General features: G+C 38.4%; 1 protein-coding gene across 2 annotated transcripts in view; it reads right to left on the reverse strand.

Moving 5' to 3' along the window:
* Positions 1–25,558, reverse strand: part of dhx9 (DEAH (Asp-Glu-Ala-His) box helicase 9) — a 73,565-nt gene that overhangs the window by 9,964 nt on the left and 38,043 nt on the right. For both annotated transcript variants that reach the window (XM_043699530.1, XM_043699531.1), the window contains 17 exons: positions 24,958–25,094; positions 23,713–23,802; positions 22,897–23,058; positions 20,921–20,998; positions 19,705–19,896; positions 18,573–18,714; positions 17,995–18,077; positions 14,633–14,789; positions 13,799–13,902; positions 11,730–11,943; positions 9,673–9,767; positions 8,991–9,064; positions 7,018–7,170; positions 6,647–6,807; positions 5,311–5,422; positions 3,288–3,449; positions 3,039–3,166 (listed from right to left, as the gene is read on the reverse strand). In XM_043699530.1, coding sequence (XP_043555465.1) covers positions 3,039–3,166; positions 3,288–3,449; positions 5,311–5,422; positions 6,647–6,807; positions 7,018–7,170; positions 8,991–9,064; positions 9,673–9,767; positions 11,730–11,943; positions 13,799–13,902; positions 14,633–14,789; positions 17,995–18,077; positions 18,573–18,714; positions 19,705–19,896; positions 20,921–20,998; positions 22,897–23,058; positions 23,713–23,802; positions 24,958–25,094 — 2,244 coding nt within the window. The remainder of the gene's footprint in view (positions 1–3,038; positions 3,167–3,287; positions 3,450–5,310; positions 5,423–6,646; positions 6,808–7,017; positions 7,171–8,990; positions 9,065–9,672; positions 9,768–11,729; positions 11,944–13,798; positions 13,903–14,632; positions 14,790–17,994; positions 18,078–18,572; positions 18,715–19,704; positions 19,897–20,920; positions 20,999–22,896; positions 23,059–23,712; positions 23,803–24,957; positions 25,095–25,558) is intronic.

Below are 25,558 nucleotides of genomic sequence, written 5' to 3' on the forward strand. Positions count from 1 at the left end.
GCTGTGGGAGTTGGTGGGTTTGTAGAAGATGTCAGTGTCAAGTCGGTCGTCACTGATGGAGATGGAGAGGTCCAGGAAGGGGAGCCAGGTGTCGGAGATGGTCCAGGTAAATTTAAGGTCAGGGTGGAATGTGTTGCTGAAGTTGATTAATTGCTCAACCTCCTCGCGGGAGCACGGGGTGGCGCCAATGCAGTCATCAATGTAGCGGAGGAAGAGGTGGGGAGTGGTGCCGGTGTAATTACGGAAGATCAACTGCTCTACGTAGCCAACAAAGAGACAGGCATAGCTGGGGCCCATACATGTGCCCATGGCTACCCCTTTGGTCTGGAGGAAGTGGGAGGATTCAAAGGAGAAATTGTTAAGGGTGGATTACAGGCAGGCGAGGAAGGAGCTCAAAAATGGTCTGAGGAGAGCCAGGAAGAGGCACAAAAAAGGTTTGGCAGGAAGGATTAGGGAGAATCCAAAGGCATTTTACACGTATATGGGGAATAAGAGAATGATCAAAGAAAGAGTAGGGCCGATCTGGGATAGCATAGGGAACTTGTGTATAGAGTCTGAGGTGGTAGGGGGAGCCCTAAAATGAGTTTTTTGCTTCTGTCTTTACTAAAGAAAAGGACCTTGTAGTGAATGAAACCATTGAGGAGCAGGTAAGCATGCTGGAACGGATAGAAATTGAGAAAGCTGATATGCTGAAAATTTTGACAAACATTAAGATTGACAAGTCACCAGGGCCAGACCAGATTTGTCCTCGGCTGCTTTGGGAAGCGAGAAATGTGATTGCTTCGCCGCTTGCAAAGATCTTTGCATCCTCGCTCTCCACTGGAGTCGTACCTGAGGATTGGAGGGAGGCAAATGTAATTCCTCTCTTCAAGAAAGGAAATAGGGAAATCCCCGGCAATTACAGTCTAGTCAGTCTCACGTCTGCAAGGTGTTAGAAAGGATTCTGAGGGATAGGATTTATGATCATCTGGAAGAGCATGGCTCGATTAAGTGCAGTCAGCACGGCTTTGAGAGGGGCAGGTCATGCCTCACAAACCTTATTGAGTTCTTTGAGAATGTTACTAGACAAGTTGATGAGGGTCGAGCGTTGGATGTGGTGTATATGGACTTCAGCAAGGCATTTGATAAGGTTCCCCATGGAAGGCTCATTCAGAAGGTCGGAGAAATGGGATACAGGGAAAGCTGTCTGGATACAGAATTGACTGGTCGACAGAAGACAGCGAGTGGTAGTGAAAGGAATATATTCTACCTGGAAGTCAGTGGTGTTCCACAGGGTTGAAACTTTATTGCTGGAACAGCACAGCAGGTCAGGCAGCATCCAGGGAACAGGAGATTCGACGTTTCGGGCACAGGCCCTTCTTCAGGAAACTGTTCCAGAGGGCTCTGTTCTTGGGCCTCTACTCTTTGTAACTTTTTTTAATGACTTGGAGGAGGAGATTGAAGGATGGGTTAGCAAGTTTGCACATGACACAAAGGTTGGAGGTGTCGTTGACAGTATAGAGGACTGTTGTAGGCTGCAGCATAACATTGACAGGATGCAGAGATGGGCTGAGAGGTGGCAGATGGAGTTCAACCTGGATAAATGCAAAGTGATACATTTTGGAAGGTCGAACTTGAAAGTTGAGTACAGGATTGAAGATAGGATTCTTGGCAGTGTGGAGGAACAGCGGGATCTTGTGTGCAGGTACATAGATCCCTTAAAATTGCCACTCAAGTGGACAGGGTTGTTAAGAAAACATATGGTGTTTTGGCTTTCATTAACGGGGGATTGAGTTTAAGAGCCGTGAGATCTTGTTGCAGCTCTATAAAACTTTGGTTAGACTGTACTTAGAATAGTGTGTCCAGTTCTGGTCGCCCTATTATAGGAAAGATGTGGATGCTTTGGAGAGGGTTCAGAGGAGGTTTACCAGGATGCTGCCTGGAATGGAGGGCTTATCTTACGAAGAGAGTTGACTGAGCTCGGACTTTTTTCATTGGGAAAAAAAAGGAAGTGAGGGGACCTAATTGAAGTGTACAAGATAATGAGAGCCATAGATAGAGTTGATAGCCAGAGACTTTTTCCCAGGGCAGAAATTGTTAACACGAGGGGTCATAGTTTTAAGCGGTTTGGTGAAATGTATAGAGGGGATGTCAGAGGCAAGTTCTTTACGCAGAGTGTTGTGGGAGCATGGAATGCGTTGCCAGCAGCAGTTGTGGAAGCGAGGTCATTGGGGATATTTAAGAGACTGCTGGACATGCATATGGTCACAGAAATTTGAGGGTTCGTACATTAGATTTACCTTACATGAGGATAAATGGTCAGCACAACATCGTGGGCTGAAGGGCCTGTTCTGTGCTGTACTGTTCTATGTTCTACGAGTTCATTTTGGAGAAGCTGGATTGTTCTCCTTACACGGAAAACAGGTAATGGAAAATGATAAGAGATTTTAAAATAGGTTTGTTTGAAGTATTTCTGCGGGCAGGAGTATAGATAATGAAAGGTAGTTGGCTCAAGAACCACAGAAAGGAAATAGGGAATTTCCTTTGAAGGCAATAAATTATGATAATTCAAAATGGACTCCCAGAAAGGAATAAGATTTAGTAATAACATTTAAAAGGGGAAATAAGATGTACTATGATAAGAAAATAGCAGGAGTTGGGGGCAGTTCTTCCAAAGAGAAGATGGTCCAAACACCTTTCGGTGTCATAAATTGAAGATTCATGCAGCAATTAGCATTATGGAAATCTTAACCCAGCTCCTGCCAATAGTGTTCTGTACTTGCTGTGAGCAAGATCAAAATCTAAAGCATGAAAGCGATTCTTACCACATTTGAACAAATTAAGTGTCATCAGGGTGATATTTACCAAGTTCTTTGTTTAAAAAAAAAAGTGTCATTAACAATAGCATTAAGGTAAAATGAAAAATAAATATGAAGTGTGTACATCACTTGGAATGAAGAAGTACATACTAGATTGCATCTATTTTATTTAAGTTTGTAACATTACCAAAATACTTTACCAGAACAGCAACAAAAACAATTTCATTCATGTAGTTTTACCTTCAGGGAAGCCAGAGTTGATAAGGATGTCCTTTAGCTGAACCTTAGCTTCCCATGTCATGCGCAAAGTTGCCATATTTAATCTTTTATGATCACAAAACCTCAATTCTGCATCTTCTCCTCCCATTCTACAAAAAAGAAACAACAAAATACAAATTCCTATACTTTAGAATTTACAGAATATGCTGCAAAAGAAAATAAATATAACTTGGTAAGGACGTGTTTTCTAACTTGTCACTGGAACAATACCTTGCATCATCCCAGGCCTGGAAAACCGAAAGCAGAGCAACGTGATCTGAAAATCTGGTTCCTGCAAAGTTCCTATGCACATAGCCCAGACGCTTGCCTTCATTAACAAAAGGCTCTGGAAAACAGGTAGCAGCAGATATAGTGCACACTGCGTCGCCAACACTGCAACAGATAAAAATAAAATCAGTAATGTTTCCATCAATAGCTTTCCTACTCCCATTATAACTAATTTCCTGAAGTTAAAATCATAGCTGTCAAACTAGAAACAGTTCCGACCATTCAAACTAAATAAGCACCGGCAAGACAACTTGCTTTTGCATACAAGTAACAGAGGAACAAGTTCCATTTCACCTCACATGAGCATTATTAAACATCTGATAGATAACTATGTAAGAACCTATTTGTTAGAAAAGGAAAGCTTCGATAGAGTATCTTAAGAGCAAAAGTTGGAGGGGGTATTCCAGAATCAAAACACCTACTTAGCTGCGACAGTAATCAAAATCACAACACTGGAATGAAAGGAGTAATGTTTGTCCCGGGTGAAACAGATTGTTTGTCCTGGGAGAAAATAAAGAGGTATTGAGTAATAAAGCCACAGATGTCTTTGGAAACAAAATATTAGACAATGGTTAAGTGAAACCCAAGATAGGTTAGTGAACAAAGTGGGTGATAAGTTGGATGAACTTAAGTCTATGTGGTGGTGGTTGGGGTGCGGGGGGGAAAGAGAGAGAGAGAGAGAAAGAGAGAGTGAGAGAGCGTGTGTGTAATTATGTATCGTTACCACCCAATGTACACCATGTACTATTCTATATGTGCACCGTATAGCATCAAGGTCAATACATCAGCTGATGCTCTCCATTTCCAAATCTAACAAATTTTACTGAAATACAAACTGTTCTCTCGTTCAAAAACAATTAGAGTCCTAGAGACATACAGCATGGAAACAGACCCTTCGGTCCAACCCATCCATGCCGACCAGATATCCCAACCCAATCTAGTCCCACCTGCCAGCACCCGGCCCATATCCCTCCAAACTCTTCCTATTCATAAACCCATCCAACTGCCTTTTAAATGTTGCAATTGTACCAGCCTCCACCACTTCCTCTGGCAGCTCATTCCATACATGTATCACCCTCTCCTTTTGCCATACATTAACATCCAAGACCTATTCTCTAGTGTACAGCAGATTAGATTTCGTGCTATTTTCATAAATTTTTGGAATCTATACAAGATTACAACTGGAATTTTAGAATGTGACCATGTAAAACCAAAAATCAGAAATCAATTCAAGATTTATAGGATGGTTGCAATATATGGAGCAGACTACATTACATTATTGTGTTACATCAGATGTGTACAGTATGATCCTTTCCTCAAATCAGACTGAAATTACAGCATTACAGAAATAAAAACTAGAGATCATAGAACAACATACAAACACAAGTATGCTTCAAAGTTAAAATTTTTGAGCCTTATATTGATACAACAGTTAAATGAGATCACTCCAAGGAGCAATCCTAGGGGTTTATATTTTGCAACAGAAAGAAGGAGATGCACAGAAAATTGATGTACTCGAACTGAATGAGGATGATTTGCGAGGGAGTGCGAACTTCAGGATCTAGATTAATGAGCTTCCAAAAATAATTCAATCATGCCAATATGTAGAGATGCTAAGAAACCTTCACTGAGGAAGGCACCGTACAGTCTTCACATCACTCTCACACACACAGTAATCAAAGTGCCCTCAATGTGGAGAATAATTATAACAGTTTAAGGGCATGAAAAAAATATCCACAGAAAAATGAGAGTTTTTAAATGCTCTTAAAACATCGAACAGGTCACTCATTACACATTTCTTCTTCGCATTTTAAATGCAACAGGTAAAGAGCATTTAACAAAGCCTATATGCATTTTGTTCCAAATTCAAATTCTGACACCAGCAATATACTACAACACTTCTCACTTTATTGTACAGGAACCTTTCCCAATAATTCACATTATCATTTGCTCTGCTTTGACTCACTGGAATATACAGCCCATAATCATCATCTTGCCAAGGCGTGGTTCAATAGGAAGTCTGGCCAAAATACGTCCTAAGGGAGTCAGTTCATCATTAGCATCCAAAGCATCAAGTTCTGAGAAAGAACAGAACATGTATGATTGTCATAGTTTATGAAACCAGAATATGCACATTATGTTATAAATAACGAAACAGCTTCTTCAGCATGAGCAAAGCTGTTACGCTTTGAAGAGACTTGTTGTATAACATATTCAAATTAACAACTGACAATTCCAGTTTTTGGTAAACAGATACTTTAGGACCTCAATTCAGCAATTTATCATTTAAACAGCTATAAAATGATTGTTTCAGCTAAATACAGGCATTTATTATAGTTATTAAAAGTTAGGTATAGATTAGATTAGATTCCCTACAGTGTGGAAACAGGCCCTTAGGCCCAACAAGTCCACACCAATCCTCCAAAGAGTAACACACCCGAAATCATTTTCCTACATTTACCCCTGACTAATGAACCTAACACTCTGGGCAATTTAGCACGGCCAATCCACCCTAACTTGCACATCTTTGGATTGTGGGAAGAAAACGGAGGAAACCCAAGCAGACACAGGGAGAATGTGCAAACTTCACACAGACGATCGCCCAAGGCCAGAATCGAATCTGGGTCCCTGGCGCTGTGAGGCAGCAGTGTTAACCACTAAGCCACCGTGCCGATTATGCTGCGATTAATCAGATGCACCATCTAATTCGAAACTATATTGTAATTTTCTTTAGTCACTCACGGAATGTGGGCGTCTCTGGCTAGGCTAGCACTTATTGCCACCCTTAATTGCCCAGAGAGCAGTTAAGAGTGAACCACATTGCTGGAGTCACATGTAAGCCAGATGAGGTAAGGATGGCAGATTCCCTTCTTTAAAAGGCTATTAGTGAACCAGATGGGTTTGTCCAACAAACAACAATGGATTCATGATCATTACTGAATTCAAATTCCACAATCTGCCATGGCAGAATCTGAACCAAGGCTTCCAGAACATTAGCTGGGTTTCTGGATTCACAATTTAGCAATAATACCAGTATGCCATTGCCTGCCTGATATCAAGGAAAAGGTATGATGGACATTATTTAAAAAAAACTCATGGAATTTCACAACTTAAACTGAGGGAATACAGAACTAAATGAATTTTTATTAAGTTTTAATCATTTTTTATTCATTATGGTATGATAAAAAAAGTCAGACAATCTTTTTACATAAAATTAATCAATTTACTGCATGTTTAGTTCTTAGCATTCTTACACTTTTAACTACATAGGACTATAACCAAGTAATTAGGAATCACCTCACCTCTCAAGGTGTGTTCTGCCTCAATAACCGCATCCAGAGGTGGGGGTTCAATTGCTTTGGCCAAAAATGGTCCAATGCCTCCCAGACGAAGTAGTTTGATACTCAGAGCAACTTCATGAAGAGGTGTGCGGAATATCTCTGGAGTCATATGCGTTTCAAGTCTGTGGATGGGAAAGATTTGCTGATGAAATTCAGAATTTTTTGTTTCCTGCCACACAATTTTAAAAGTAAATCTGTAATTTTTAAATCACTTTCAATAACCTTGATCTCAATTACAAAGCTATCTAAAGATGTCAGAGCAGTGACTTGCTATACAAGGAAAACTACTTTAAAACACATTTGTTTCTAATAAACTTGAATTGAATTTATACCTCTCAAATCGCGCCCTGCTACAGAGATGGAAGCAGAAGCCAGGAAGGACACGTCCTGCTCTCCCCCTTCGCTGTTCTAAGTTGGTCTTTGAAGCCCATACTGTGGCATAGTTAGTCATATTATTATGAGATGTGAAGAGTTTCATTTTTTGTCTGAAAAGTACATTCAAAAAAGGCATAGTCAATAAGAGTAAAACAGTTACCATCACGAAACATTCAAAGTGCAGCAAAAAGATTATATAATCTTTATTGGTCAAGAAATATAGAAGGCCCCTGATTTACAAGCATCTGACTTATGAACATGATGTCATGCAGAATGGGATTTTAAAGATCCAACACACAAACATTTCCTATAGTTACGAATGGCTCCTTTTCATTGACCTGCATGTGTTGCAACCTGCACACAAACTGACTTACAAGCAGACTCCAGAAAAGAACACAGGGATTGCGAACTGTAGAAATGGTAACAAATTAAAATTTCTCAAGTTCTATAAATTATTCACAAACTGAAAGAAAATTACCATGATAGTGTGTATATCCTAAATATTAACCTTTAAATAACATCATATATCAGAACAATAAGTGGGCCAGAGCTACTGGTGCAGAACATGTCTCCTCTACATAGTTGCTTAGTAACATAGAACTTGAATAGTGATCAAGAGAGAGAGATATGCTGCCGAAGTATTTCTCATTTTGCAATCAAAGTTGTAAGAATGCCAAATTTCAAGTAATTTTATGGTACAGGAGAACAGGGTTGCTGGATAAAGTAAATCTGATTGACAAATTCATTGGAGGAACTATGGTGCAGAAAGATGTAGGTAACTATAGGCTTTAGTACTTTAGGAAATTCAAAAAAGGAGCAAGAATGAACATATTTATTTTGTTTACAGAGAACTGGCCTCTGTACAGGAATGCAAGCCCCCTGATTTGATCGTGCATGGGGAGAGAGGGTTCTTGAGATTGGGGGGGGGGGTTCAATGGGTGAGAGGGAATACATGCACTTGAGGGAGGGAAGCTAAGTGTGTGTCTGGAGGGAGGGAAGGACAGTGAATGAGAGGCTGAGTGAAGATGTGAGTGCACATGAGAGAGATAGAGGGGCAATGGAGACAGAGAAGCCCAGAAATGGGAATTAGCCTGACACACACACAAGTCTCTTCTGCATTCTTCAGAGGCTAGTGCAAGGCAAATGCAATTATATTAGCCAGTACAATTTCTTAAATTGGCCCTGGTAGTGGGCTTATGCCCGAAACGTCAATTCTCCTGTTCCCTGGATGCTGCCTGACCTGCTGCGCTTTTCCAGCAATACATTTTCAGCCCTGGTAGTCTTACTCCAGTGACCAGGACTTAGGTCTAGTCTGTCTCTCACAGCCTAGTTCTGCTATTCTGGCATGTTTTAAGGATCAAAGCTATTGCTTTGACTGTTTTTGGCACAGCCGAGTTGTTTGGTTCTCTTCATACCTCAACTGTTAATTCAACATTCATCTTCAATTTGTGCCAAATCTCCTTTCTAAAAATTGTTCATTGTTTATTTGGCTAAAGGAGCCAACGTCATACAGAAAAAATGCCATTACTGTGCTGGCTAAATTAACTGGATACACATTCTAATCCCACTTATCAGCACTTGGTCTGTGACTGAGAGGGAAAAAAAAAATCAAAATATGGCTACTCACAGAAAAGGGTGATCATTGTAGTTGGTGCATTAGATTGCATGATGGAGACATTTTCAACCTACACTACCAACAGAGATTGACTGGTCATTACCTCAGTATTGATTGTGGGACATGGTGGTGTAAAGATTGACTGCTTTATTTCCTTGTAAGTGACAGTTATTACATTTTAAAGATGACCCATTGCCTGTGAGACGTTTGTATCATCCTTGACATAAGACACCAAACTCATTTAAGCTTATTCTTATATGAAAAATTAAGATGTATAAACTAAAATTTCTCAAAAATGCAAAGATGATCACTCACTTGCACGAATCAATGACGTAAACTACATCATTAATCGTAATACTTGTTTCTGCGATGTTTGTGGCCAAAATAACCTGGAGGTAGTAAAGTATACTAATTAAAACAAAATGTACTGCACATGACTTCATCAAACTGACTGGATTGTCCTGTTCACAGAACTGCTCCACAGCCCTTAAACCAACATTAAACCTTCATCTATTTTGTAGATGTCACAGGCTAATCACTGTGTTTTGGCTATTCTCAAAATAAAATCTTAACTACAAATAAAGACTTTCAACCTTCTCTTCTTGCTGTGTTGGGTAGTTAATTTCCACATCTAAAACATTTGCTTCCAAACTTACACATTTAATACCAGGAGTAGGAATATATTCTAAACCCTTATCGAACAGATTGTAATTTTACACTTTTTTAAAAAAAAAGATGCATTGCACTTTATCATTCAATCCATGGAATGTCACCACCCCCAAATTCAACAAATATTATGAAAAAGACTAGCACAACCATATTGCCAGACTAAAATTACAGCCAAATGAGGCTTTATGTTCCTCATCCCTACTATTTACAGATTATAGCATCAGGTTCAGCATACTATTACATTTTCAACAAATTTAGAACTTTGAAACGTATTCCTTGCACATTGAATACACAGTTGGTTCTGAATTATCATATTTTACTGTCTAACCTTTCTGACTCCTGATGGCACAGGATCAAACACTCTGCGCTGCTCTTCCCTTGGAATCTGCGAATGTAATGGTAGAATTCTGTACTTATGGCTTCCTGTTAAGTAAAAGATGATATTAGTGTACACTGCAAAATACAAATGTATACTAATTCTACAAGAATCTAAACTATAAATGTGTATCCGTAATACTGAAAACAAATTGGATGATTTTAAGTCTTTCAAATACAGATAAGGTTTCATTGGTCTAAAAATACATTAGCTTGAAAGGTGCATTCCAAAACTAAAAGTAAAGCATGAGAAACTTACTTGGTTTCCGGTTTCAATTCATTAAACAGGCATGCTTGTTAGTTATTTAATACTCCAAGTTCCTAGACACATCTTTTACTACCAGATGGAAATCATACATTGAATTGATTTAACTTAAATTTCAGGCTAATGTAACTGGTATAGTTGAATCAGTATACTCTGTGAATAAAGATCAGTAGCCCATCAGTAATCCTAGCATTGTTTAAAAAAAAGTGTCTAAACAACTTGGACAAAAAGTATACCACAGAACCTCCACCCTATTTCACAACCCTTTAAAATTTCATGAACTCTCCAGACTGAACTACATATTGTTTAAATGACTGATGACATAATTTCATCTGTAAAATACATGTATGAAAACACTGTATTTGAATGTGAAAAATGGTTTAGCTTTCATGATACTGGACTAACAGCCTACATAGGAGAAATGATTTGACTAATTGCCTTTCTACTGTATAATCCTGTGAGCTGCAGTTAAAATCAGGTCATTCATGGATTGACACCACTAAAAAAAGACCAAGCTTGTATACTCCTTCACTCAAAATGACTGGGCCTCCTCCATCACCACTCCCTTATTACTCGAGCCCTGGAGGAAGAGCACTTCATCTTCTGCCTCGGGCCTCTCCAACCCCATGGCATCAATGTGTATTTCACCAGTTTCCTCATTTCCCCTCCCCCTACCTTACCCCAGTTCCAACCTTCCAGCTCAGCACTGTCCTCATGACCTGTCCCATCTGTCCTTCTTCCTTCCCACCTACCCGCTCCACTCTCCCCTCCAACCTATCACCTTCACTGCCACCTCCATCCACCTACTGCACTCTCAGCTACCTTCCCCCTAGCCCCACCCATTTATCTCTCCACCCCCAAGGCTCCCAGCCCCATTTCTGATGATGGGCTTTTGCCCGAAAAGATGATTTTCCTGCTCCTGGGATGCAGCCTGACCGGCTGTGCTTTTCCAGCACTACAATCTTGGCTCTAATCTCCAGCATGTGCAGTACTCACTTTCACCCTGATAAAGATGAGGGATTGGGTGCCAATCTAGATCACAACAGCATTATTTCAATTCCAATCTAGATCACAACAGCATTATTTCAATTCCATAACCATGTATACTTAAAATCGTAAGTGTCCTTCAGTCAGACATTTAGAAGTATTTTCAACTCTCTACTAGCTAAGTGAGTTTGTAAATAGTTGAACCTTAAAGTTTGCCTCAGGTTTTTGTCATAATTCCTTGAGTTGCAACTGAGTCAGATCTCCTGTAATATGCCAAAGAGAAGTCAAAAATTGGTTGCAATGCTCTTGGTTAGGAAGGTGAAAATCATCCAGGGTTCCCTCTTCTTAACCGTTATAAATCTGGAAGAGTTCATGTGCATCAATGAACAATGGCTGCACAAAGCATGAATTTGGGAGTCCAGACATAAAAGGAAAGAAAATGGGAAGATATTAACAACTTTGAGGAAATAAAATAAGGCTCAATTGAATTGGGGAAAAAAAAAGCAGAAATCCTGAACCCTTCTCATATACTTTCTTGTGATTCAGTTGGTAGCAATAATTAACAGTCTTTTGCATTTGGATACTGTATGATCCAGGAGGAACAAAAATAGTTAAGCAAATAACCCACTCCTCCCAAGTAGCAAGCTCAAGATTCAATATAAAAAGACTAATAACATTTGATGCAAGGGTCATAGAGGGGAAGAATAATAAAAACATTTATTTCAAGATGTCAACACAGAAACAAGATAGACACATACCAAAGTATGGATTTGTTTCCAAGTGTCTTTGCATAGCAAAAATCAAGTTCCAGCCTGGTAAGAAAACAAGCACTGCCCCATCTACATCCAGTGTTTCAATATACTTGAGCAACGCCTCTATTAGTTCAAAAGGAGTCTCCTTTTCACTCATTTGAGCCATAGCACGTTTGGTTTCTATCCCATAGTCATCACCACAGATATTGTTACAGTTCACCTAGCAAGGCAGAGGTTAATTTTTATTAGTCAACAAACTTGACAGCAACTCCAAACTGACATTATTTCAAACTACAATAATAAAAGATAGAGTTGCTAGTTGCTCAAGTGACCATATGCTTTTCGTCAATTCTATTTGCTATTGTCCATTTTGCTTAATTATCGTTAACTATAGCTATTCAGATTTGATTAATCTTTTTAAAATGAAAACTTCAAATTTCTTGAACTTACAATTTCTTAGCGCATCCAAGTAACTAAGTGCTACTGATCTGGCTCGGAAGCTCTGTATTTCTGCTGTGGGCCTGTTTGGCTGTAACATTAATCTTCAAGAGAAGACCCACACATCTGAGTACATAGAGTACTTCTACTGTAGTTCCAGCTAAAACTAAGTAACACTGAATCTGTGATCAAACAGTCAAATTAACAGATTATGCAAAATGAAGTTCCTTATCTGCATGGAATCTGAGGTGCAATTTGAGTGAAAGATAATCCAAGAGTACTTTTAAAGTGAGTTCCACATTACTTGCCTCATTTCTAACTAATAACACCAGGTTTAAATTATGTACCAAAGAAGAAAATGCACTAGACATTGCTACTCAATTCTTTGCAATTATTCTTGCTATTTACTTTTGAATCTGCTGTCTATTCAATTTCAAAACTATGAAAATGTGTGCAAACATGTAAATTCTAGTATGGGTGAACTGCCTTCGATTCAAAATGAATGGAGTTAAGTGATAATTGACTTGGAAGAAATTCAATCATTTGTAAGAAGCCATTCGTTACAACTTGGTTCCATTAGTTTGTATAAATGCACATTGCAATCTGTTCTGTGGACTGTACCCTATAATGCAAACTCATTTTTTTCAAATAAAATAAAAAAGTCTGGTGCAATTTGAATTTCCATGCCTCTAAAGTTACTGGGCTAGCAATTCAATGACAAAAACGTAAGCACAATATAACCTACTCTGTGCATTGGTCACATTGTTTTAATAGAGTCATAGAGATATACAGCATGGAAATAGACCCTTCGGTCCAACCTGTCCACGCCGACCAGATATCCCAACCCAATCTAGTCCCACCTGCCAGCACCCGACCCATATCCCTCAGAATCCAACCTATTCATATACCCATCCAAATGCCTCTTAAATGTTGCAATTGTACCAGCCTCCACCACTTCCTCTGGCAGCTCATTCCATACACATACCACCCTCTGTGTGAAAAAGTTGCCCCTTGGGTCTCTTTTATATCTTTCCCCTCTCACCCTAAACCTATGCCCTCTAGTTCTGGACTCCCCAACCCCAGGGAAAAGACTTTGCCTATTTACCCTATCCATGCCCCACATAATTTTGTAAACCTCTATAAGGTCACCCCTCAGCCTCCGACGCTCCAGGGAAAACAGCCCCAAGCCTGTTCAGCTTCTCCCTATAGCTCAAATCCTCCAATCCTGGCAACATCCTTGTAAATCTTTTCTGAACCCTTTTTCAAGTTTCACAACATCTTTCCGATAGGAAGGAGACTAGAAATGCACGCAATTTTCCAACAATTTTGATTACAATGATTCAATTCAGTTGGAGCACCCTGGTACAATTGCAATATTTAAGAGGCATTTGGATGGGTATATGAATAGGAAGGGTTTGGAGAGATATGGGCTGGGTGCTGGCAGGTGGGACTAGATTGGGTTGGGATATTTGATCGGCATGGACGGGTTGGACTGAAGGGTCTGTTTGCATGCTGTACATCTCTATGACTCTATGTACTAACTCTTTCAAACCAGTTCATGTTTTAGAGAATGCTGCGGATGAATGATTTTATAATAGTCTAAGTATCTCCAATCAAAATTCAGATTTTTTTTCTACCTCCTCATCATCGCCACCACCATCCTCATCTTTGTCCTTTTTTTTCTTGTCTCTCGGAGGAGGAACAAATCGAGTCATCTGAATACAGTCTTCTAAGAAATATTCTGGAAACATGAATTAAAGTATTTGAAGTACTAAAATTACTTAGTCAGCACAGTAACATTAAACAATGGTTTGGATATGAAAAATAAAAGGACAACTGTGTTCAGCATTGTTGACGTTCTACAGCTAGATTATACGGTCTTAAAAAATTCAGATTCAGAAATTTCTTGAAAATTTTCCAATCTTTTGGAGATAATGTTCTATACTTCAAAGCTTTTCTGTTTTACAAATCTTGCAATCAAACAAAAAGAGTTAGCTTGAACAGCTATTTCATAAAACATTTCAGCACTCAAGCAACAGTGCACTACAGAGCTTGTTAAATCTACTCAGGCCAAGTGCAGAAATAAACAAACAATTTTGCTCAACAAGCAATCCAGAATGTTTTTTATAGTATACCAAAGCGATTTTTCACGTACTTATTTTGAGTAAACCAGAACACATTAAAACCACCAAATGCAACACAGTTACTCATGCTAACTTGCCCCTTTCTTAATAAGCAGTTAAACCTTACAAGGTTTCAGATAGCTTGTACAAAGATTAGGTCAGAAGTTAGTAATGCAATGAATATTGCCTGTAAATGACTTTATTACACAACAAAAGTCTTCAGGAAGTAAATTTATCCAAACAGAAGTTTAAATTTTATCAAATCTATTATCGTCACAAAAAAGCATCCCCACAATAATTAATTTTTGAAACAGAGTTAATGTGTATTACTTATTTTTCTTGACGCACCTTGAACAGGAAATGTTCTTCCATATACTTCGATTATTGGACAATTAAAATAATACTCTCTGAACATGGTGGTGTCAATAGTGGCAGACATGAGAATAACACGAATGTCAGGATAAGCTTGGACGACATCTCGCAAAACCACAAGGAGAAAATCAGTCTGAAAGAGAATTATGGAGAATTTTGGCTTTGCCTAAAATCAATTTTATTTTTTAAAAAACAAAGCAATGACAACCTTAGTAGCATGCAGGTCAACCTTTGGAGTCTTCAAAGGTCCTGCCAAACGCAGGATCAACTTAGAAGCAGAGTATAAAAAGCAGAGTATAACAGGTGGCCTTCATTTTGAAATATAGAAAAGTAATTCATTCTATAGGTTACTGAATTACTGTACAAACTTATCTTTAAGCACAAAGTATCTTAATAATGATTGAATTCATTGTCTTCAGTATCAAATGCAAACCATCAAATTCTGAGTCCATTTCACTATGGCTTCATAGCACCTGAAAACAAATAATCTTTTCCATCTACCAAATCAGATATTTTGAACTTTTGTATGATCTAACAGTACTGGGTCCACTAATGATGTCCCATTATTTAATGACAAAAACCATACAAAATATCAAACAGTAGAATACGCAGACTTCCACTCGTGAAGAAAGTTTATTCTTTGTCACCACCCAGCCATTCTATTGAATATGAACATGATCTTTTGAATGGCTTGTTATACACATCCAAAGATCTACAGACTTTAAAGCTGCTGGTAAAACATCAAATGTGGGTACCATTTGTTTGCTTACACCTTTTGATCTTATATGGTTTCTGAATTATGGGTGCATACAAAAAAAAATCTTGAAGGGAACTTCATTTTCCAAATAGTTTTATATGTAGAAATTAACACTTTAATTTTAATTAATTTTCTTTCAACAGCTCTGCAGATGAGAATCACAATCTTGTTTTCTTATGTCATACCAATTTTTTTATTATTAGATTCCCTACAGTGTGGAAACAGGCCCTTCGGCCCAACCAGTCCACACCAACCCTCCAAAGTGTAACCCACCCAGCCCCATTCCCCTCTGACTAATGCACCTAACACAATGGGCAATTTAGCACGGCTAATTTTCACTAGATTATTTTCAAATCTTTCACCCAATTTTCTGTTAATGTGACTTACTTTGATTTTTCCACTGACGAACCATTAGAAACCAGAAATTTTGGCATTAGGGGTGCTTGCATTTTTTTTAATTTACTCATGACACATGGGTGTCAGTAGCTGGACTAGCATTTATTGCCTGTCCCTTGTTACTGTCGAGAAGGTTGCACTGAACTACATTTTGGAACTGCTGCAGTCCATGCACTGTAGGTATCCCTTCAAATGTTGTTTAGGAGGAAATTCTAAGATATTGAACCAATGGCATTGAATGAGCTGTGGCTTGGAGGGGAACTTTCAGGTGGTGTTGGTCCCTTATAGCTGTTGCTCCTATCCTTCTAAATGGATGTGGGTTTGGAAAGTGCTGTCTAAGGATCTTTGGCAAATTTCTGCCATGCATCTCTTAGATGGTAGACACTACTGCTCCCTGGCATCAGAGACAGTGTGACTAAATGTTTGTAGATATGGTGCCTGAGATTTGTATGATATAGACGTTACTTGCCACTTTTCAGCCCAAGCCTGGATAAGGCCCAAGTCTCATCATATTTGAACATTTACTGTTACTGTCTGAATAGTCACAAATGTTGCTCTGAGCAATCTTGGTCTTCTGCAATAAAACTAGACTCCTGTTCCACTTTAGTTCCACTAAGCAGCTACAGTAACTATCTGCTGGATTCAGAGTTTAATTTATCCAACTTAAGTGAGCACATATACACTGCAATTCTGGTGATGAAGTAATTCTTCCAAAACATTTTTGAGACCTTCAAAATTGACAGACAGCATAGACTCAAAGTTAAAATGACCTCCATTTGTGCTATTATGCCTCTGACATTTTTATTTTACTTCAGAATTCCTTTAGTGTGAAAGCAGGCCCATCGAGTCCACACTGACCCTCCAAAGAGCATGTGGAATTGAACCCAGGTACTGTAAGGCAGCAATGCTTACCACTGAGCCACCCTGGCTTTTCTGGCTATATCTCAAACAAAATTTGTACTTTCCTCACTTTTTCAAAGATCTCTTCTATTATATATAATAGAACATCCACACTAATGGTAGATGATCAGAAGTGATGTATATGGTTGGAAAACCTTCAGGTCAAAGTCACCGTAGCAATTCAATGAATCTCCAGTACCCATTCTTATAACACTTTCTGTAATATTAGTTCATGACTTATACTGCTGTCATGCATCATATGCTTGCATTTAAACATTGTGTTCTTTTCACCATTTGTGTAAACATAAGTTTTGCCTGGCTCATGTCTCCTCTTCCCCTACTTTGTTTACGTGCTCTGACCTTCTCCCCAATTTCCTAACATAAGATGGTGATTTACTGTTAGAAGTTAGTGACATCTTTAATCTATACTAATTTTGTTGTCAGCCAAATTATCCTCCTTAGATCACGGTTTTCACTTTTGCAGTTGCGTTAATGACCGATACCCAATTATCATTGCAATTTCAGTGAAGCTTCTGTCCTATACATCTACAGAATTTGAACATTAACCCCCTATACGGTGTATAGTGAATGTCTCCATGTTTTGATTGTTTACATACATGCATTAGAAACATAACAGATTTCATTGCATCCCCTTCTAGTCTGACCACCTATTACCATAACATTACTCTAGAGCTACCGAACTCTCCAAATCCTTTGCAGTTCGTTTTTCTTTTCTAATGCTACATTCTAGTACTCAATACTCTTCACAGTTTTAAATCCACTTCTGTAATACTCTAAAATATTTTAAAGCAAAATCTTAAGTCTTAGACTGAAGTCAAGAACAGTACTGGAATGAACTGTATGATAATTTGCCCAAGTTAATTTATATTAAACAGTACCAGATTGATATTAATGTCACGTAATAATGCAGGATCGCATCCAGGGTCGCAGTCAGCTAAGCTTCAGTATTTGAAGCTTTATTAAAAAGTTGCTTCCAGGGCTTTCTGCAGTTTATAATGATGTGAATGTTTGTAAACATTTTATGTAAGTTGGAACTTTGTCAACAAGATGAGCATCAAAAGCAACATATGCTGAAAGGTGCAAGATGGGACCTTCTGAAATTGAATCTGCAGCCAATAAATATGTACTGGTTGAAGGAGCTCCTAAGGCATGTGGAATGCAAAAGAGAAAAAAAAAAGCCCAAACCTTCATAAAAAGAAAAGCTAAAGTTGAAGACAGTCATATTAGACATCCTGTTAGAAACAAGGTATGAGCAAATACTCACATTAATATCTCTTTCGTGGATTTCATCTACTATTACATGGCTTATACCACGAAGACCAGCTTCCAATTTCCTCAGCAGAACACCTAATAGAATACAATCATTATTAGTTTTAACAAATACAAAAACATTTATTTGATATGTCAGGCTTGAGGTAGATTGCATGAGTTGTATTAGGGTGCTCTCAAACCATGAGAAAAATAGGATTTCATCTTTTGCAACATGCAGAAGCTCTGCTGAGAAATGCTATAACCTACTTACAGGCAGTACTTCATGTATTTCTAATGTACTCATTAAATTTCTATGAACTTAAAAAACTCACCATGGAAACATAAAATAGATACAGCACAGATCACTTGGCCTATCATGACTGTGCTGGTTCTCTCACAGCAACTCAACTAAAGGCACTCCCCTGCCTTTTCCCTATGGCCATGAACACCATCTCTTCAGTCAAACTAAAGAATTCTAATTATCTGTTTCTCCAAAGAGAAAACAAAATCTTTAAAAATGCTAATTTTGGCTTGCTTTTTCTGCAAAAAGAATTTTATTACAAGATGGATGACTTGCAATGCAATACTAACCTACAGTACAGAACATTATGCTGCCATGAGGTCGTGGTAATATGGATTCAAAACGAACACTGTAACCACAACTCTTGCCTAGTTCTTCTCCACGTTCGCAACCAACACGCTCTGCAACAGATACAGCGCTAATACGTCGAGGCTGGAAAATAATTCAATAGGAAATTAAACATGTTTGTGTACATAAGCATTTCCAGTAGTGAATAGTTCAATACCCAAAAAATTAGTTCTCAAGAGATGCTATCTAATCCATTTACATCATTTAAAACATTTTATTTTCAGTTTTCAAATTATTATTTAACAGACGAGAAGAGTAAATTAACACACCTGCCATACAAAGAGTTATCAAACTCAAGTTTGAAATGTGGACTGCAAGAGTGAATTTTTTCTAGTTCAGCAAACAGTCAAATATTAACAATGTAAATTCGACATTTATCTGACAAACCCAAAATATCAAACTGGCATTCATTTGCTTGTGGAGTCATCTTTATTTTTTGGTAACAGGATATTTTAATTATCTTGCTAAAGAACCTCCGAAACCACCAATGGCTATATGCCTGGTACAGAACAAACACTATAGAGATCTACCCAAACCCAGAGGATGTAGGTAAGATTTTGAACAGTCAAGCCTGAATCTGTAGCGCTAGTTACATATGGCATCACAAGCTTTTAAGTATTCAACTAGAAATACTTGCCCACAACAGGGATAATCCACAATTGAGTAGACAGGTCCATCCCTTTGGTGATGGATTTGGAGCAGGATAAGTGGCTACATAGAATCATAAGCAGGCTTAAGCCAGTCAGCCCCTTGAGCCTGTCCCACTTTTGATAAGATCGTGGTCGATATGATCACTCCATGGCTGCCCATCAGATACCCTTTCACTCCCCTGCTGATCAAGAATCTGTCGACTGCTGTTTAAAAACATTCGAAGGTTCTGCTTCTACTGCTTTTTGAGGAAGGGAGCTCCAAAGGCTTAGACCCGCAGAGAAAAGTATTTGTTGCATCAGGCCTAATTTGGCAAGCTCATTTTAAAAGACAGTGATCTCTTAACCTCACCCCCAATCCCAGCTCCTCCCACAAAAGAAAATATTTCTTTTGGATACACATTTTAATTCAGCATTTCTCACGCACCTGTGTGACTACAATATTACACTCAGAACCTCTGCCACTTCTGATGTATTCATCAAGGATGTACTGTGGGACCTGAGTAGTTTTACCACACCCAGTTTGACCTCGAATAATGATCACTGGATTGCAGTTGACTGATTTAAGTATTTCATCCTCGAAGTTTTTAACTGGTAATTGGCTCCTTTCATTCAGTATCTGTAGTAAAACATATAAAGCAGAGTTACTAAAACCCTACTTTTAACAAAAGTTAAAAAGTGGTTACAATCAGGCTTATAATTGCCCCCACAAATGGCGTATTACGTTAAATGTCTCAATTTACAATTCAAAACCTACTGGTACACAGTAACTTGCATTTATGAGGAGATTCTAAAGTAGCAAAACATCACAATTTCATTGCAGCATTATTAAGCAAATTTAATACCAGGAGGGGAAAAAAATCATGGTCAAAGAGAAAACTTAAAAGGAACTTTTAGAATGGAGGCAGGGAGTGAATTTGAGCACTCATGGTCAGGCATCAGATGACACAACTGCCAAGAATGAAATGGTTAAAGTCGGAGACTCAGGAGACGAAGGAACACGGACTTCAAGAGTTGTAAGGTTGGAGGCAACAGAGGCAGATAGGGAGGAACGTGACAGAGAGATGTGAATTTGAAAATTTCACTCCTGCATTCATCGTAACTAGATGCAGTAAACTGCAAAAGCTAATTTAGAAATGGGAATTGACTTCCACTGTTTCTCCCTTTCTGTTAGTAATCCAGTGTGGAAAGAGAATTGAGAATTCAAACAGGGCAGTGAGAGGTTTCCATAGTGAATTTATAATTGGAAAAGGTTGATACAACACTTTTAAAAAAGAAAAGGGACAGTCATCCAGATGCAAGACTTTTAAGATACTTTTGAAGAAGCTTAAAGATGTCCTTGAAAGGGGTGACAGCAATTCATGAAGATAATAAAACTCTTATTCAACAGGCTGCATGCCTGACAATACTGCATTCCACCTTACTATTGCACTGAAGTATCAAGTCTAGATTGCACATAGATTCCTAATGGGATTTCAACTCAATTAACATCAATACAACTAACTGAGCTGAGCCATGTTACAATACACACATTATGGAAAAACATCAAATGACTCAATAGCAATTAGTACTTAAAAAAATGGCTAAAGTTGCTTTACAAAATGTTTACGAAGTACTTATTAAAAAAGGAAACTGGTACCTACATGTTGTAGATTGCTATCATTCTGCATCTGATATTGGAGCTCATTCTTTAAGTCCACACTGATTTGTTCTGGTGTTGCCTATAAGAAGTACAGTTGAGTTACAACAGTCCATCTGACAAAATTTACTTGTTAAGGACAAAAACATTGTTAAAGATAAATGATAAAGTCCATAAACCAGTAAAAGGAGCTTCTATATTCACTTGGAAAATCAATGCCAAAATCCATAAGCCAACTGACAGAATTACTTAATCTAACAGTTTTATTTAGATACACTGCCAGAGTTGGGGGGTGTCTTCAAAGCAATTTTTTTTTGACATTCACTTTGTGGTACCTTGTAGCTGAACTTATGGTTAAGTGGCATGAACAGGTAGAGCCAGAAGAAAACTTGATAAAGAATAATTTATTGTTACATGAAGCAAAATGTTGCTGGAGGTGAATGGAGTGAACAGGTGGTAAAAAGGTGACAGACAAACCTTTTAGCGATGTACAAGCCACGGTCTCTCCTTCATTATATCAGGTAATAGAATTGTCTATGTAGTCAGAAGATGGATTGCCATTACACCAAAACAACTTTGAATTTTCAAGTAAGTACCTAATCATAATCATGACCTTATGACCTCTGTGGATGACTTTTTAAAAATTTGCTTATAAAATTCATCCGCATAACTGAACAATCCTTAGAGAACAAACTGGTGCTCACTTTCTTACAGAAAGTGTTTTAGCACTGTTACAGCCCAGGAGTCCATTTAGCCCATCACGTCAACACCAGTAGCATGAAATTCAAAACGAGAGACTATGACCAGGCTGTCATAGCTTTGCAAGACTTCACTTCACAATAGCCCCACAACAGCTAGATGAACTTTACGGAGATGGAGAATCTGATGGATGTGCTCATAGGTTGAGCGTGCAGGGGATTTAATTGTCTTTTAATACATTTTGAAACAGTAACAGGTACTTCTTTGAGCCTGCAAGACTTCCAGAAGAGGTCTCCAGACTGCTCTCCACCCCAAAGGAATTTTTAATCCCAATACCATGAAGGGAGACGCTCACATCCCCCTCTCTGTGGATATTTTGGCTTCTGAAAACACTCTACTACAGGGGCCACATTTGAAAGCCGGTGGGATTATGGTTCCCTATATCTATGGATCATCAAGTGTCATTGTCTGCCAGATAAGAGGGAGGCTTGAAGGGCTTCCCATTCAACAGTTACTAATGGTCAAAGACCCATGGTGGATAAAAATGATCCAGAAAGGTCCACAACATTTAAAAGATCACAAAACTGAGTGGGCATAGCCCATTATGATCAGGCAAATAGTCTAAGGTGAAGTTATAAATGGATTTGATGTTTTCTGATGGGCAGATGTATGACGCAAACCTTTAATGTATCTGTATGCACTAGCAAAGCAGTGAACAGTTACCTTTAATGTTTATTCAGCCACATATACCAGCCTGGAAACTGACAAGTTAATCCAAGCTATTTAAACTAATAGATAATGAATGAGAGAACACTCACTTCATTTGAGAAGATGAATTGGTTTTCAAATGTGTATTGATCTAAGTCCAGACATTCAGGTTGTATGTATTCTACCATACTCCCTAAACATTTCATCTATTCTCTTAATTATGAGCTCATTTTAGGCATGGGGACCCTGAAGGGGGACATGCAAGGAGGGTTAGAATGGGATGAGACAGAGAAAAGGTAGAATGGGTGAGCAACAATCTGAAAGGTACTATGCGCTTAAAGACACGGACCACTCCTAAGATCAGTGATTGCTATAATGCAAATTACTCATGGATAAAATAAAACCTGCACAGGAATAGCTCACATAGAACAACCAAAATTTAGATTGAGCGTTGCTCCTCAAACCCAATCCTGTGTTATCAACTCAGTTTCTAAGCTTGGAAGATACAAAAGTGTGGATTTTATAATATTCATGCTTCCAGCAAATTTTACTCCATTTTTTGGTATCACTTACATAAGCAAGAGGCCCTTCATCAATATTGCTACTGGTCCAAGGGTTCCAGTTGACTTGTGGAGGTGACCATGGTACAACTCCTGCAAAGCTCTGCCGAATTGATGGCTCAAATTGGGCAAGCTTCCCAACAGTGAGTGAAATTGGATTATTAGGGTCTTCAGGCTACAAAATCAAATGGCTGCAGTTAACAATTTACATACATATATTTATTAAAGCCTTGAAAACATCATTATGCAAACACTTCTATCAAATCTTCAATAGTACTTTGCACACCAATCACCCTCCTAGATCAATTATAAGTTTTAGTTTGTATTTTGCTGCTTCTTTAAGAAATTAATTTCATTCGTGATTTGACTACAAAACACAATTATTATACAAAATGAAAATAAAAAAAGTCGGTGTATTTTTTATTTCGATATGCATTACATATAGTCCCCTCAGATTTCTTTTCAAATGCCTGTAACATAATCTATTTTCAAGTGCCTGGAATAATTGTCTTTGAAATTGGTCAGAAAGAGCTAGCCAAGGATGATCCAATATAAGACCACCCTGAGATACCCTCCCCTTGTGAAAAGATGCTGGCCTCCATTTATCACACAGATCTGTCAGACATCAGGAACAAGATTGGATTCCATCATGCAGTGGTCCTACAATACATGGCACGACTTTTCTTTTATTTCACCACATAGATGAAATGTTGACAAGTGATACAATGCAAAAGACAGTAACAGAAATAGTCAAAGCCAGTCTTGTCTCCCTCATTATTTCCAATAAATTTCAGTTTACACACAATAAATTAAAATTACAAATACTTACTGATGGTACAAGCTGCAATCCAAGATCATTTACAACAGATTCAAGCTGATGTTCCAAGTCACTAGCAATATTTAACTCATATGGTTCCACCTAAGAAATAAATAAAACCAACTGAAAATCTTTATATCATTCAAGCATACTCTTCAAAATTAAAAAGACTGTGTCTCAGGAAAACAGAATTAATTATAGAATGATATTCTGTAACCTATTAGAAATAGCTTCCTACAGTTATTTTGCAAGTTTGGAAATTTTGGATGGAACTAGAACCTAAAAATGATGCTCACTGGCCACTCAAATAAATCTCAAGAGCCTACAACAGACTACTTGAGAATAATGGTGACTAGAACATCCCTCACTCTGTTTAGAAGTTATGAATTTTCAAAAAGCTTAGATTTGGTACGAGAGAAAAGCAATAATTTATATTGAATACATAACTCCACCTCCTGCTTTCCTTCTCCTTGAAGCCACTGAAGGCATATATTTCCCTTATACAGAAGGCATATATTTCCCTTATACAGACTCACCTTTCCCTTCTTTTGGCTCTTGAGCTGATACAATATTCCATGAGAGCTAAACATTCGCCAGTACCATCCCCATGCAGTCATTCCTCATATAACAATGATTATTACAGCTGGTCAAATACACAAGTCATCACAGCTGAATCTTTTCCAAATATCATACGGTATTCACACTTGCAATAGAGACAAGGGGATAACTGCGTGAAACAGGAATCATGATCCATTTTATTCTCTAATCAGAAGACAAGGAAGCACTCTAACCCAAATGGCTGTGAAAGTTCAATTGTTCAGTACATTCAAGCCAGACGTTGAGAGATTTCTAGATATTAAAGAAATCAATATGGGGAGGATGCTACACGAAAAAGACATTAAAAGGTATATAAGCCGAATGGCGGAGCAGGCTCAAACGGCCTACTCACTTATTCCTGCTTCCATTCCCAAGTTCCTAAGCTGTGATTCTGCCACTTCGATGAAAGATTAATTTCAAAAGACAAAAGAATCAAATTTGTGACCTCCCTAGTCTGTTCAAGTGTTCATTGTTAAATCTATTGAAATGCATGCGGGATAAGATAGCTATTTTGAAGGTCAGCGTATGGCATAAAAAGCGGTTTCAACAGTCATTATGAAGGAAGCTACAATACAACAAAATTTCATAAAACAATGACTTTTCCTTGCACTGCAGTAAAGTGCAGAAGTCACAAAATGCTAGACCCATTAAAAGACTCACTTTTTCGGTTTCTTTCTTCTTCGTGTGTCCAGTAAAAGCTTCAAACACCCCCAGATGGTAAAGCTGTCTGACCAAAGACAGTGCACATGATTGCGCAGCCAGTTTTTTATTCGAACCATGCTCACGGGCTGTAATTCCTTAATTGCAAGAGGAAGCAAAAGGAGATCCAATTTAAGTTACAGCATGAATTTCACAATGTTACTTTTGCAGCACATGCAGTTTCATGAAGTTCTAGAACATAGAACATAGAAGAATACAGCGCAGTACAGGCCCTTTGGCCCTCGATGTTGCGCCGATCCAAGCCCACCTAACCTATACTAACCCACTATCCTCCATATACCTATCCAATGCCCGCTTGAATGCCCATAAAGAGGGAGAGTCCACCACTGCTGCTGGCAGGGCATTCCATGAACTTACGACTCGCTGAGTGAAGAACCTACCCCTAACATCAGTCCTATATCTACCCCCCCTTAATTTAAAGCTATGCCCCCTTGTAATACCCGACTCAATACGCGGGAAAAGGTTCATACTGTCGACCCTATCTAACCCCCTAATCATCTTGTACACCTCAATCAAGTCACCCCAAACCTTCTTTTCTCTA

Source organism: Chiloscyllium plagiosum, chromosome 11 (assembly GCF_004010195.1).
Source record: "Chiloscyllium plagiosum isolate BGI_BamShark_2017 chromosome 11, ASM401019v2, whole genome shotgun sequence".
In the NCBI taxonomy this organism is placed as follows: domain Eukaryota; kingdom Metazoa; phylum Chordata; class Chondrichthyes; order Orectolobiformes; family Hemiscylliidae; genus Chiloscyllium; species Chiloscyllium plagiosum.